General features: G+C 40.2%; 1 protein-coding gene across 2 annotated transcripts in view; it reads right to left on the bottom strand.

Moving 5' to 3' along the window:
- TP53BP1 (tumor protein p53 binding protein 1) overlaps positions 1-12,768 on the bottom strand; it is a 25,905-nt gene extending 13,137 nt beyond the window's left edge. The window contains exons 1-10 of one of the 2 annotated variants that reach the window (XM_031059695.1): positions 12,700-12,768; positions 11,907-12,065; positions 11,373-11,454; positions 10,005-10,150; positions 9,061-9,190; positions 8,639-8,730; positions 7,424-7,596; positions 5,293-6,472; positions 1,271-1,390; positions 402-638 (exon numbers count right to left, since the gene is read on the bottom strand). In XM_031059695.1, the coding sequence (XP_030915555.1) occupies positions 402-638; positions 1,271-1,390; positions 5,293-6,472; positions 7,424-7,596; positions 8,639-8,730; positions 9,061-9,190; positions 10,005-10,150; positions 11,373-11,454; positions 11,907-12,057 (2,311 nt within the window). In that variant the 5' untranslated portion in view covers positions 12,058-12,065; positions 12,700-12,768. Of the gene's footprint in view, positions 1-401; positions 639-1,270; positions 1,391-5,292; positions 6,473-7,423; positions 7,627-8,638; positions 8,731-9,060; positions 9,191-10,004; positions 10,151-11,372; positions 11,455-11,906; positions 12,066-12,699 lie in introns of both variants that reach the window. The other variant, XM_031059696.1, reaches the window with a different exon arrangement.
- Positions 12,769-12,986: the final 218 nt, after the last annotated feature.

The following is a 12,986-nucleotide window of genomic DNA, read 5'->3' as shown; positions in this document are numbered from 1 at the left end:
GGGTGTCCCTGCCCATGGCAGGGGGTGTTGGGACTATGTGATCTCTAAGGTCCCTTCCAATCCAAACCATTCTATGATTTTCTTATATATATATATATACTTTTTTTTCCCCACCCAACACAATCAAACTTCACTTCCTATCCTGTGTATCATTGCCACTATACACCACAATTTGTAGTCTGCTGGAAATACCTTTCCTCACAACAGAAGCCTCTCCTCTCACTTCATCCTTGCTTAGAGCATTGCAGAAACAGAGAAACAAATTTAAGTGACACTGCCCAAAAAGAAAAATGAGAAAAATTACAGGGACTCAGAGACTGCCTTGGGGAATGCCATAGAGAGATTCTGAGTTAGGGCTGAGGTCCAGTAGGACTCATACACTTCAGGTTTCATCCTCTTACTTTCCAAGCTGAACGGCAAGGACTCCTCGCTCCCATCATTCACAGGGGTCACAAGGTTCATCCGCAGAGAAAGTTTTGCATCCAACTCAGGAACCACACCAGACTCTCCTTTCTCATACACTTCTGACACATCTGCTGATACCACTGCACTTTCCACAGTGACATCGTTGGTCCCCATTGTGCCCTCTGCTGTAACATCACTGGTTGCTATAGTGCTGTCTGGGCAAGTATCATCCACTGAAAACAGAAAAACAAAAACAAGAAACAAGAAGTAGCTACTGTCATTCACATTGCTGGGGCTGAGGTCCTAGTTTTGGTTTGAAGACACTTCACTGCATGCATTATTAGTAATGCTGCAGTAGTGGAAATTCCTTTCTAGAGATCTGAAGCATGAAAATTCTGTAGCAGAGGTATTATCCTTAGTTTATGACAGAATAATTTACTACTACCCAAGCAGAACAGACTTCTTTTTATCTAGCACTTGCAGGGTGCCGTTTTGTGAACCTAGCAGAGAAAGTTCTGAAAAAAGATGATGAATACTGGAAGCAATCTTCTTTTGGTCTAAGCTCTTTTGGTACTCAGAAGGCTCTTTGACATTCTTTAATGGAGTTATATTCAGGACCACAGTGAGTGCAAGGAAGACATGCTCCATACCACTCTGTACTCAGGGAGCAAACACCTTCACTAGAGACCAAGAAAATCATTACAAGGAAACTGTGGGGAAGGGATAGGCCCCCCACCCCCCCACTGAAGGGCAATGCAGCAATTTTTTGCCAAGGCAGGTTTGAGTTATCCTAATGCATACTGCACCAAGAATCAAAAGCTTCCAGGCTTTCATTGCAGAATAGAGCCATTTGGGTCGAACTCACCAATTGGTGTGCTGTGTCTCCTGGGTCCCATTTTGAGATGGCCAGTAAGAGGTGGTGTTATACTAGTTAAGGACTGAATGACATCACCCTCCTTCGGCAAAGTAAAATGAAACGGGGTTCCTAAAAGACACAGAGCACCAGAATTAATAATTTAGGGGATCTACTTTAGTTCAAGTATCAAAAGCACATATTCACTGCTGTGGAAATAGGAAAAAGCATAACACTGGTGCTGTACAAAACCCCCCTGAACAGCTGCTCTAACTGATAATCCTCACATTTTATGTGAAAAATCTCTCCCAGTGAAAATCTAGACTGTGGTCAATTGAATGCAGTTGCTCACAGGTGCTAGATAAAAGGGAGACTAAATATCCTGACATGAATAGGACTTCTACAGAATGCAGCTTTGCCTCAGAGATGCTCAGGATTTTCCAAAGAAGATGAAAATGAGGTCAAAAACAGAAATGAAGATTAGGACAAAAATGAACTGGCAAAGCTACATGTTGCCTGAACTGATAACCTAAAACTTACTCAGAATGATGGCTGAGGTGGCCTATCGCACCAGGGAAGCCATGCCTTGGTGGATTTACTATGTGCAGATGTTGCAAGGACTTAACAAATAAAATAAATCAAAAATCTAGTAAAATGCTCTTTTCTTTTGCCTCATTCCATGCATTTACTTGCAAACTTTCAATGTTATAGAGAAGTAGCTTGCATAATCCTCTCATAGAAAAATGCCCCATCAGCAAACAATTATGTATCATCTGTTTGAAAACTCTGAAAACCATCACCTATCTGATTATCACCAGCTTTAAAGACATGGTTGAGCAACTGCAACATCCTGAAGACCAGCCCAAGAACTTCACTGTATTTTTGCAGTGGGTAGGTAGCTTCTGGCACAATGGTACTCACACATTGTAAGGCAAACCGCCCCTCCTCGTGAACAGTTTATGAATGCTTGTCATACTATGGCCTAGAGCATGTCTCCATTTAAAAAGTCTTTTATCTAAAAACTGAAGCAACTCAATTGAATATTGATTTAGCTACCATAATCCCTTCTAACTATAAATCCACATTTGGCAGGCTAGTAACAAATGATCAAAAGAATTTATGAAATGATCACCAGCACAGGTGATGACCAACAGCATATTCTAATTATTATACCAAGGGATACCATGAAAGAGAATACAAACAAGCTTTCACAAGAACTGAAAAAAATGTGAATGCCTCAACTAAAAGTTTAAATGTTTTCATTCACATTGAAGTCTCAATTGTTCTATCAATGAAAAGAGTTAATCAAAACAGTTTAACTTTTCTTACATTCTTATGACCATCAACCTGTAACAGATTTAGATCCATTTGGAATTGAATATGGCAAGGGATGTCAAAGACAACAAGAAGGGTTTCTCCAAGAACATCAGTAGCAAAAAGAAACCTATGGAAAATGTGGGTTTGTATCACAGACATATTTTATGAAAAAATCCTTTCGCTAGGATCTTTTCTCCTGAGAAGCTAGGAAGCTTCAGCTTCTCCATGTTTTGCTGCTTTGGAATGTGATTTGGAGAACTGTTTACCCAGCATGTTAAATTGTTTTTACTTGATGACCAATGACAGCCACCTGTATCAAGGCTGTGAGCTGTCACAAGATTTTATTATCATTCTTTTCTATTCCTTTGCGAGCTTTCTGATGAAATCCTTTCTTCTATTATTTTTGTATAGTTTTAGTATATAATTTTCTTTTAATATAATATGTATTATAAAATAATAAATCAGCCTTCTGAAACATGGAGTCAAGATTGTCATCTCTTCCCTCATCCTGGGACCCCTGCGAACACCACCACAGGGTTGCAGCTGAGTGAGGTGGATGCCATGGTGATGAAGAATACAGAGAAGACAGTTACTCAATACCTGCTTTGCTTCAGTCTTTACTAATAAGCCCAGTGGCACAGAAACCCAGATCCTGGAGGCAAGAGAGAAAGTATAGAGAAAGGAAGGCTTCCCCTCAGTCAAGGACGATCAAGTTAGAGATCATTTAGACAAATCTGACACCCACAACCACCCATAGGGGCCCTGACAGGATGTGCCCTGCCCATGAGTGCTATGGGAGCTGGCAGATGTTACTGCTAAGCCATGCTCCCTCATCTTTGAAAGGTCATGGAGTACAGGAGACACCTCAGGACAGAAAGCCAGTGTCACTCCAGTCTTTAAAATGGGCAAGAAGGAGGACTCAGTGAACCAGGCCACTGTTGCACCTCCGTCCATGGAAAGATGAAACAAATCATCCTGGTTGTCCCCATTAAGCACATGGAGGAGAAGGTTATCAGGAGTAGTTAGCACGAATTGACCAAGGGGCAATCACACTTGACCAACAAGATTGCCTCCAGTGACAGAATGACTAGCTGGGTAGATGAGAAGAGAACAGTGCAAGGTGTCAACACTGCCTTCAGGAAGATTTTTTAAATTGTCTCCTGAAACATCCATATAGGTAATCCCAGGAAGAGTGGTTTGAATGAACAGACAGCAAAGTCAATAGAGAACTGGCTGAACAACAGAGCTCAGAGGGCTGTGATCAGTGGCACAGAATCTAGTTGGGAGGCCTGCAGCTGGCGGTGTCCCCAAGGGTCACTGCAGGGTCCAACCTCAACTTATTCATCAGTGACGTGGATGAAAGTACAGAGTGGACCCCTAGCAAGCCCCCACCCAAAGTTTGTGCTTACTGATTTATGCTTCGTAGTTTGTTGATAAGGGATTAGACTCCTAAAATATTAATTATGAAAATAATTATTACAATAACAAAGCTGCTTTAAGAGTAGAGGGATGCTCTACAGCTCTTCATACCTTAAGGACTGAGTGATGTCAGGACAGCAAATACCACTCAACATACTTTTCCCACCATGCTTCATGAGTCTGAAGGCAATTAGGTAGAGTAGGCCAAAAGCCTGAACTCTCTCCTAACACCAATCACCCTTCAGCATAATACAAATGCATAAAACACAAACAAGCATTAATTTTGGAATTCATTTTCTTTGAAAAATTGCTTATAGTTCCCTTTTAAAAGTAAACACAGCCAACTGTGATGTGCTTAAATTGCATTTAGATTTGTCTAAGAAAAAAACCAAAACATTTTCAGTACAGTATGAGAGGCGAAATATTATCCAAAGTCAAACACAATTCTGTTTATTCTCTCTTAGAAAGGAAGTTTTGGACTGTGAAAGTCGTGAAAGACAATACTGAAGTGGAACCTGACATTTAACCTTGTTATGTAACTGCAGCTATTTCTCTTTATCATCATTTCAGCAGTGTACTGCCAAACTTATTGTTGTATTTAATAAACCCCATACTCTTAAGTTTGAAGACCAGAACTGTTCTCCTGACTATGCTAAATTGTCTTTAAAAACCTGTTTTTAAAGATGAAGCCAGCTAAGAGGCACAAACAAAACAGGTGTAATATCCCACATCTTGTATAATGACACACAGCATGTTAAATGATTTTAATGGGTCACGACAATACTTGCTGAGCCAGAGCTTACATACGAGTGAAAAGTCATTCTACTTTTCAAAAGACCTCAAGAAAAGAATTGGTCTATTAGCTTCTAGCTCAAAGTTGTTCTGTACACCCCCACAAAGAAAATTCTCCCCTGAGAATGAAGGAAAAACAAAATAAGGAGACCTACAAAAGGGAAAATACTGACTACCAGACACTCTATTCCTTTCAAGGACCCTACTGTTGCTGCTTCTGAGTGGGGGAGAAGTCAGAAAAATCCCTGAACATTGCCAAGGTCACAGCATTTTCAGTTCTTCAACCTGCCCTGCATTTCTACCCTAAAGCAGTGAGAGTCAGGAACGAGAATTACACCACAGGGGAAACCAGCAAAGTCATGTTCGGCATATAACACAGTAAGGTATAGTGCTGCTCAACTTGCATCCAATAGCAGTGCTCCCTGAAAACATTGAGGATTGTATACAGCTGTCCTTGACATTACTCAAAATATACACCTGTGAACTACTAACCTAAATTCACTTACCACTGGAAGGACTGGGGGACTTCGAAGTTGCCTTCTCCTGTGGCTGCATTTGCTCTTCTTGCTCCAGATTCCTTGTCATAACAGTATCCTCCATACTCTTTGGTACCAGATTCTCATGCTGAACCACGTGTGTTTCAAACCCTCTCTCTTGAAGTGATGGCTGATTGCTTGTTATCACTACCTGTCCCAGTTCTGAACAATCAGGGTGGTTTTTGGCACACAATGCCACTTCTGATTGGACATCACTCTTCAACTTTGGAAGCAAATCGTGTTGCTCCAGTAACTCCCCTACAGAAGGCTTAGCTAAAACTTCATTGAGCTTTGCCATGTTAGTAGTCATTTTATCCATGATCTTTGCCTCTCCAGTGTCAAAAGTACAAGCTTTCAAAGCTTCTTTTCCCTGACATTCTGGTCCAACCTTTTCTAATTCCTGGGCTACATTTTTGCTATTTTTACAAGAATCATTCACTTCTTTATCTTCATGACACTGTCCTTCCCTTTCAAGAATAAACCTATGAGAAAGCGTTATATTAACAACAGACCTATCTTCCTTTATTTGCTTCTCTTTTATTTGCAGTTTTTCTTCTTGTTCTTCACACTGAGTCTCAGGAACTGCCTCAGGTTTGGAAGACTCTTGAGCATATGACAAAATCTCAAGAAGACCAGACTGATCTGCAGCAGCCTGACTTCCAGAAATACACTCAATCTCCCGATGAATTGTAGAGGCTAATGGCCCATCTTCTCCAACATCTGCACTAACAAACTGTCCTACAGGCATTCCTGGAGTCTCTACATTCTCCTTTTTTGCTTTTTCACCGTTTTCAGAGGGTGCTTGATCACCTGCATTCACTTTTAGTTTTATTTTCTCATTCTCCACAGAACAGAGTCTTGAGTCTGAGGCCTTGCATTCAGAAATCCTCTCTACCTGTGTGGTCTCACAGTCTTGGCCCGTGTTCAGAGAGCCTGAACTGATGTCTGTATTCGTGGGCTGGCTACATGCACTTGCAGAAAGCATCAGTTTACAGGAATCAGGAGGCTGTAACACAGAGTCATCTGTAGACATCTTTGACAAAGCATCTGTAGATCCAGAGAGATCTCTTGGTAAGCATAAAGGGGTTAAACCAGCAGTTTTTTCTTCTCCATGCTTATTCTCTGGACTCTGAGTTGGAACAAAGATATCCTAAAATGAGAAAAGTGGGACATGGAGTATTAGGGCATCCCAAGTAGGACTGTTTATTATTCTTAAAAAATTACACTAGATTATGGATCAGAGCAAGTTTAGCACAAAACTACAGATTAAAAAACAACCAATGAAAACAAAAAACATCCAAAACTTTTTTCTCCACACATTTATGAGAGCCATGATAGATCTGGTTTTGCTGAGAAAAATTATCACCATGAATTACTATTTAGTGATCTTTGGCAAAGTCAGACACAATCCTTGGTATCTTTCACTACCAAATCCCAAAATACAGGGCCAATATGGCAAATTAGTAGGTATTTTTACTTGAACCACCAAGGGTTTTAGAAAGAGCTTCTGTGATATCTATATTATATTAACACGAATGCTGTTTTCAGCTGAGGAGAAGCACTGCTTCAACTAATGAAGCTTCGAGCAAGTTCATGACATTCATAATATTTAGCTATAAACCCACAAACTGTCTGTTAAATCCTTTTGAACAGTTATAATTTCCAGAATCAAAACACACAAAGGAAACAACAGCAAGAATAAGAAACTTGAAAAATGCAGTAAATAAATTCTAGCCTTGTAGAATAAAAATACTTTAGTATGGAACAGCTTCCCTTTCTCCACAAAAATTATGCTAAGGTCTTGCCCAATAAAAAACTAATTTATGATGCAGTTTGAGATGCAGGATGGCCAGTTCAGCATAAGAAGGCAGCACAGTCTAAGTCAACAGCTTCTATGTTTTGTAACACACTATGCCCTCTTAAGCTGTTCTGCATTTTCTCTGCAGGAAAAACTGCCACACAGTATGACTAATATATAATTGCAACTGGTGGGAAGAGCTTAGTAGGGAATCTCAACATAAAAGAACAGAGGTTGACTGAAACACATCATCTGCCTCAGCCATATAAAAACCTCAGAAAAGCTATATACATGAACCCTTACATGAGAGAACTCTGGTTGTGATGGCATAGTTAAAGATCCAGGAAAGAAGGTTGGGGCACTCTGGGACACTGGAGTTGAAGCCTGTGGCTGAGCGAGAGGTCTTGGAGGGATACAAGGGAAGGCCATCTCCACCAGCATATCTCCTTTCTGCTTTTGCATCAGTTCTCTTCCATCTGCAGGGATACATATATCCATCTGTTCATCTGGTTTAAATGAGCAGAAAAGATACCAGCACTAAATTCTCGTGTTATATCTAAGTTTTCAACATCTTATTAAAAGATTTGTCTTCAGTGGTGTATTGAACTTTGTAAAATCTTGTCTCCAGCAGCATTCTTTTTGTAAAGGGAAAAAAAATCAACAAAAATATCCACATTCTTACTTTCAAAGGGGGAAGCAAGTGTTCTGTTACAAATTCATATGACTATTTTGCTATAGGTCTAGAACTTCTACAATTAGAAAAAAAGTGTCTGCAACTTATTAAAAAAAAGCATTTTTCTGAGATATTTCTTTTCCTTTTGCTATCTTTATTAAAATGCAACTAAATTCAGACCCCAGCTAACAAAATATCTGTTATAACAGTATTTCACATTCTGTGACAGGAACCTCTCAGAAAGGAATATTTGATTTTGTATCATACTAAAAACCTGCAGGGATGGATATCTTATCCTTGATGGTAAATGTGTGCTTAGAGAAAATATTTAACAACCAACGTATCATATAGAATCATTTCTCTTTAGGCAACACAATTTAGGATACACACTTGTAGCATGAAAGGTTTTACAAATATTGTGGAAGCTGTCTATATTAAGGTAAAATAACCTATTATGATGCAATTCTTATCTGTCCTTCCTACTGCCCTAATAGTATAGACTTAATACAGGTTTCTGCCTGTAGCAAGAATGGCTTGTTCCTAAAGAAGATAATTGCCAGAAGAAATCTGTATGCTATACAAAGCATTTCCTGTCTTTCAAATGAAGGGTCACTAGTCAACAGTACTAATTTAATTATGATACCTATGTAGGAAATATCAATAGCAGATAGAGAATCCTAAACAACACAGTCAAAAATACAGATCTCCCTTCATCTACTGCTTCACTGTTCTCAGTTCTACTTTATTCTTTAAACATAATTTTAACAGATTTTGAAAAGGCTTCAAGCTCTGACAAAACCAGTGCACAAAAACACGACTACAGACAGTACCCAGAAAAGCATTACCTTCTGCTTTCCCCTGTTCAGTAGGACTGCTGGGGACAAGGGCATTGGGTCCAAAGGAAACAGGAGGAGGAATAACTAGGCCTGAAGAGACACTGCAGACCAAAAGAAAACAGGGAAATGAAAACCACACCTCACTAAAAAATGCATTAAGTTCTCCTATCAAGCTCCAGCATGCCACAGTACAATTCTTCTCATGAAAGGCAAGTGTCAGGTGTTCACTAGTAAGAGACTAGTGACAGTCAGGGATCAGATGTCAACCATTAGCTCATTTCATTGCAAAATAAGGCCATGCTCCTCTCATAGCACAAAATTAAAACACAGATTGCTTAAAATCAAGCACAAGTCCTTGAATAATGAAGAGAGTAGGGGGAATGCACTACTGCAACAAAATTCTTCAAAGAGCTTGGGGATTTTTCACTTACGTGGAATCACCCTCCTGTACAAGGAATGCCTGCCCAGAGAGCTGCAGGACTTGCAGACTGCGGGCAGGGGTGCATGCCAGAGAATTTCCCTCTTCCACCTTGGTTATCAGAGAGCCACTCCCTGCAGTTGCTTTGAGCAAAAGAAAACAAAGACAGAAATACAGTCAAAAACCACAGTGATTAGAAAATTCTGAGGAATTAAACTCATGCTATCGTATAGCTCCTTTTCAGATAGGCAACAACAAGCTGATTTTCAGAGCTGGTGAAGGACTGCACATGACAGTTCAGTATGTGAAATGTGAGCACAAAATAGTTCAGATGAAAAAGAAAAATCTGAATAGATTTTAGACTGTACAAGTGTTCCTATCTGGGAATTTGCAAAAAAATTCCCCAATGGCTCCAATATCAGCACACCTGATCCAGCACTAGAATGCAAATATAGGCAAGGTTCTTGTAAGAAAGACACCTTGCACTGACCACTGACTTGGTGTGAGGAGAAGGTTGTTATTGAATCTTCCGGATACAGAAGGTTCATTCACAAGATCAGACCAGAACAGACACCACTGGGCAGAAATTTGCCTATACTGCCTACACTACTTATCCACACTGGGGCGTCATTACAAAGGCAGAGCATCATTAGTTTCAGAAGATGGTAAAAGTTGGGTTTTGCTCTTCAAAGGGCACAGAAATAAAGGAAATTAAATGTATTTAACAAGCCAGTGGCCATTCTAACAGGAAGTCACGTTTAGATATTGTTCCATACTATAGTGAATGAGGCTGTGGCTTCTCATTTCCAAAGTGTTCTCAATTTTAGCAGGAGTTACATGAAAAATACTCACAGCACTCTACATCCTAAAACACTAAATGTCTGTGAAGATCAAATAGGTATGATGTTTGTAACTAGCTCTGGGATGGACGTTTTGGTTCTGCTTGTCTGTTGTTACCTGTTGCATGATTCTCAGGAAACATCTCTTCCTGTGTTGACAAGATATCTGACTCCTCATGACCAGAACCAAGGGATTCCTCAGTTTTACTGGCACCACTGACAGGTGTTTCCTTTCTGGTATGCTCTTCTGCTACCTGTAGAGTTCTGAAAATGCAAGACACAGTCTTTGACCTGAGAAATTCAAAATATGAAGACTACAGCATTGTAAAGAAAATCTATCAGTAACAGATAGAAGGCATTCATTCATGTATAACACAGGGGAAAAAAAGGAAAGGAGAAAGAAAACAAGCTTCTCCTGACAAAATAACATTTTCATCCCTGAGAAGTTATACTTTCAGAATAGTTTTTCACATTTTCTACCAATCTAAGCAATGCTTAAATGGAATGTAGATATTCTACTGACCTCTAGTCACTGCAGTCTAGGAATTTCACTTCATCTCTTGAACATTATTTTGTAGCAAAATACGATAATACATGATGAGCTAAATATTACATAAATTTTATGCCAGAGAGAATCAATACTATTCAACAAACTGAAGTTTCACACTTAAAAACAGTTAAAACAGAGCTTACAATAGCAAATATGCAAAAGCATCCTGGAATACCCACCACTTTGCCTCCGTATTTCTCCTGTGCAGTGAAAGCCCATGCTACAGCAATTAAATTATTTCACGATAGCTTGTGTGACTCAAAATGAATTATTGCTTCTAGTATATTCCAGTCATACCATTTTAGGAAAATTACTAGCATATTTTATTATGCTATGAACTTGCCCTTAAAAGCAAACCTATCAATATCTTTGTGTTTAGGAGTTTGACATCACATCTTTTCTCACCGGGGAATACTAAGAGCACTCCTTAGTCAGCACTGCTACAAGAAGGCCTCAGCAGTATGTCATCTTTCCCTTTACCTTTCTTTTTTGCCTTCAACCCTCTTCCATATCCAAAAATCTAGTAAAAAAATAAACAAATCACCTTCCAGAATGCCCACAAACTGCCACAGCATATGTCGCAGTTGAGATGGCCACGCTACACAGCATATCCTCATACAATTTCAGAAAGCTTCTACCCATACAAAGCAACACCATACCACTTCAGAAGGCTTCAAGCATTTGCCCTTCTTATTCTTTAGCCCAACCTTTTATACTCCCAATGTTCATGCATGGCACCTGTGTGCCCTCTGTTCCCTCTGGTGGTTGCTCAGCACACCTGGGCACTCCATGGCTCATTGCTGTCAGTGCTGCTCACCTGCTTCTCACAGCTGCACCCACTGGGGATGAGGATGGGCCACAGCCCCACTCCACTCCCAATTACCACAAACTGTGCGCCTACAGCAAACAACCTACAGAAAAGACAGACTGCTTTACCTTTCAGACTTCTCTGCCTGGCTTTCCAAAGCAGTATGTGCTTCTGTACTGGAGTCAGTTTCTATGTTGTCCGCAAAAAATTCTAGAAAGAGAGATAAAAGAAAAATACCTGGATTAATATACAAATTAGAAAATGCAGGTTTGTAATTTACACAAATACCAAGGCAAGCCTTATATTTAAAAAAATTAATTTTGAACTATCTATGATAAAAAGAAGGAAAAAAAACCCAAACAGGATGAGGTTTTTACCAGGGATGGAATTCAGTATCTGATTGTCTAAATATTTTGGAAATCAATTAGGAAAGAGAAGTGAAAGAATCAATTATAGCACTTGGGCAGGTACAAGAAACCAAATTAATTAGTCCTAAGGAAAGAGAGGGCAAAATTCTTTGCAACTACCAGTGAGCTGTGAACTCATTTTTAGAAACTACTAGTACCGTATTTTCTGTCAAAAAAACGTAACATTTATAACTTAAAGAAACTAGATAGAATCTCCATAGCAGCAAGTAGACATCTATGATCATTTTCACTTACCATATTTAGACTCATTCTTAACAAGTCTGGAAGAAACGACAGTGGGTCCAGAGTGGAGCTGATGCCTAGCATCTCCCTCACTGGGCACTAAGTCACTCTCAAAGTCCTGGCTCTGCGACAGCTCTAGAACTCCGAACTGGAGCTGTGACATGCCTGTATCTAACATCAGACATCCATTATAAACATACATACCAAAAAGAAAAAAATCAAGGGCCATCCATCACTTTTACAAGGGCAAAAGATATACCCTCTAACATGCAAAGTATTTAGGCTATTGCTGAAACACTGAATAAACTAACTAATCTGATCTCAGCTGTACTAATTAAAATATGGTATCACAACAGGAACAGCGGCCAATAACTCAAAAATCTGTATTAATCAGCAAGGGCTTATGTAATGTCATTAGGAGCTGCAGGAGACTTTCATTCCATGAATAGAAAATAATCTTGACAACACACAGCCTGTGTCTGAAAATCCTCTGATGACAACGACCATTATGCCAGTTCATAATAAGGCTCCATTTCCTAATGATCACAATGCATCCCTGCTTCTTCTGAACCACCCTCAATCTTGAAGATCCATTCTAACAATAATAAATCAGCCTTCTTTTCGTTTTTTCTTCAAACACTAAAGCATACAAATAAACTTTCAGAAAAGGATGCCAATTTCTGACCTATTACTACCGGCACAACTACCCCTGGTGAGACAAGTGAGTCAGCTCAACTGAAAAACTGCACAGACGGTTGATCCAATTCCGAAAACCCAAAAAACCGACCTGAAATGGGGAAGTTACCTTCTACACACGGCAAAGAAGCACAGTCCTCAACATCACCTTCACTTCGTTCCCCGGCCTTTCCAAGGGCACTGCAATAGAGACACTCGCTAACGTCGCGCAGGGGTTCCTGCAGGCCGCCTCCCCGCGGCTCGTTCCGAGGGGTCACTTGGCACCGACCAGGCGCTCCAAGCCCTCCGCACCGCACGTCCTGGCCGGGGCCGAGCACGGCCGCTACAGCAGCGAGCCCGCCTTCTCGGCCTGTCCTCCACGAGAGAGATTTCCGCAGGCCAGAGAGGCGGGGGCGC

The sequence above is a fragment of the Geospiza fortis genome, unplaced genomic scaffold (genome assembly GCF_000277835.1).
Source record: "Geospiza fortis unplaced genomic scaffold, GeoFor_1.0 scaffold2, whole genome shotgun sequence".
Classification (NCBI taxonomy): domain Eukaryota; kingdom Metazoa; phylum Chordata; class Aves; order Passeriformes; family Thraupidae; genus Geospiza; species Geospiza fortis.
Note: the sequence above shows the minus strand (reverse complement) of the source record. Positions and strands in the feature narration are given on the sequence as shown.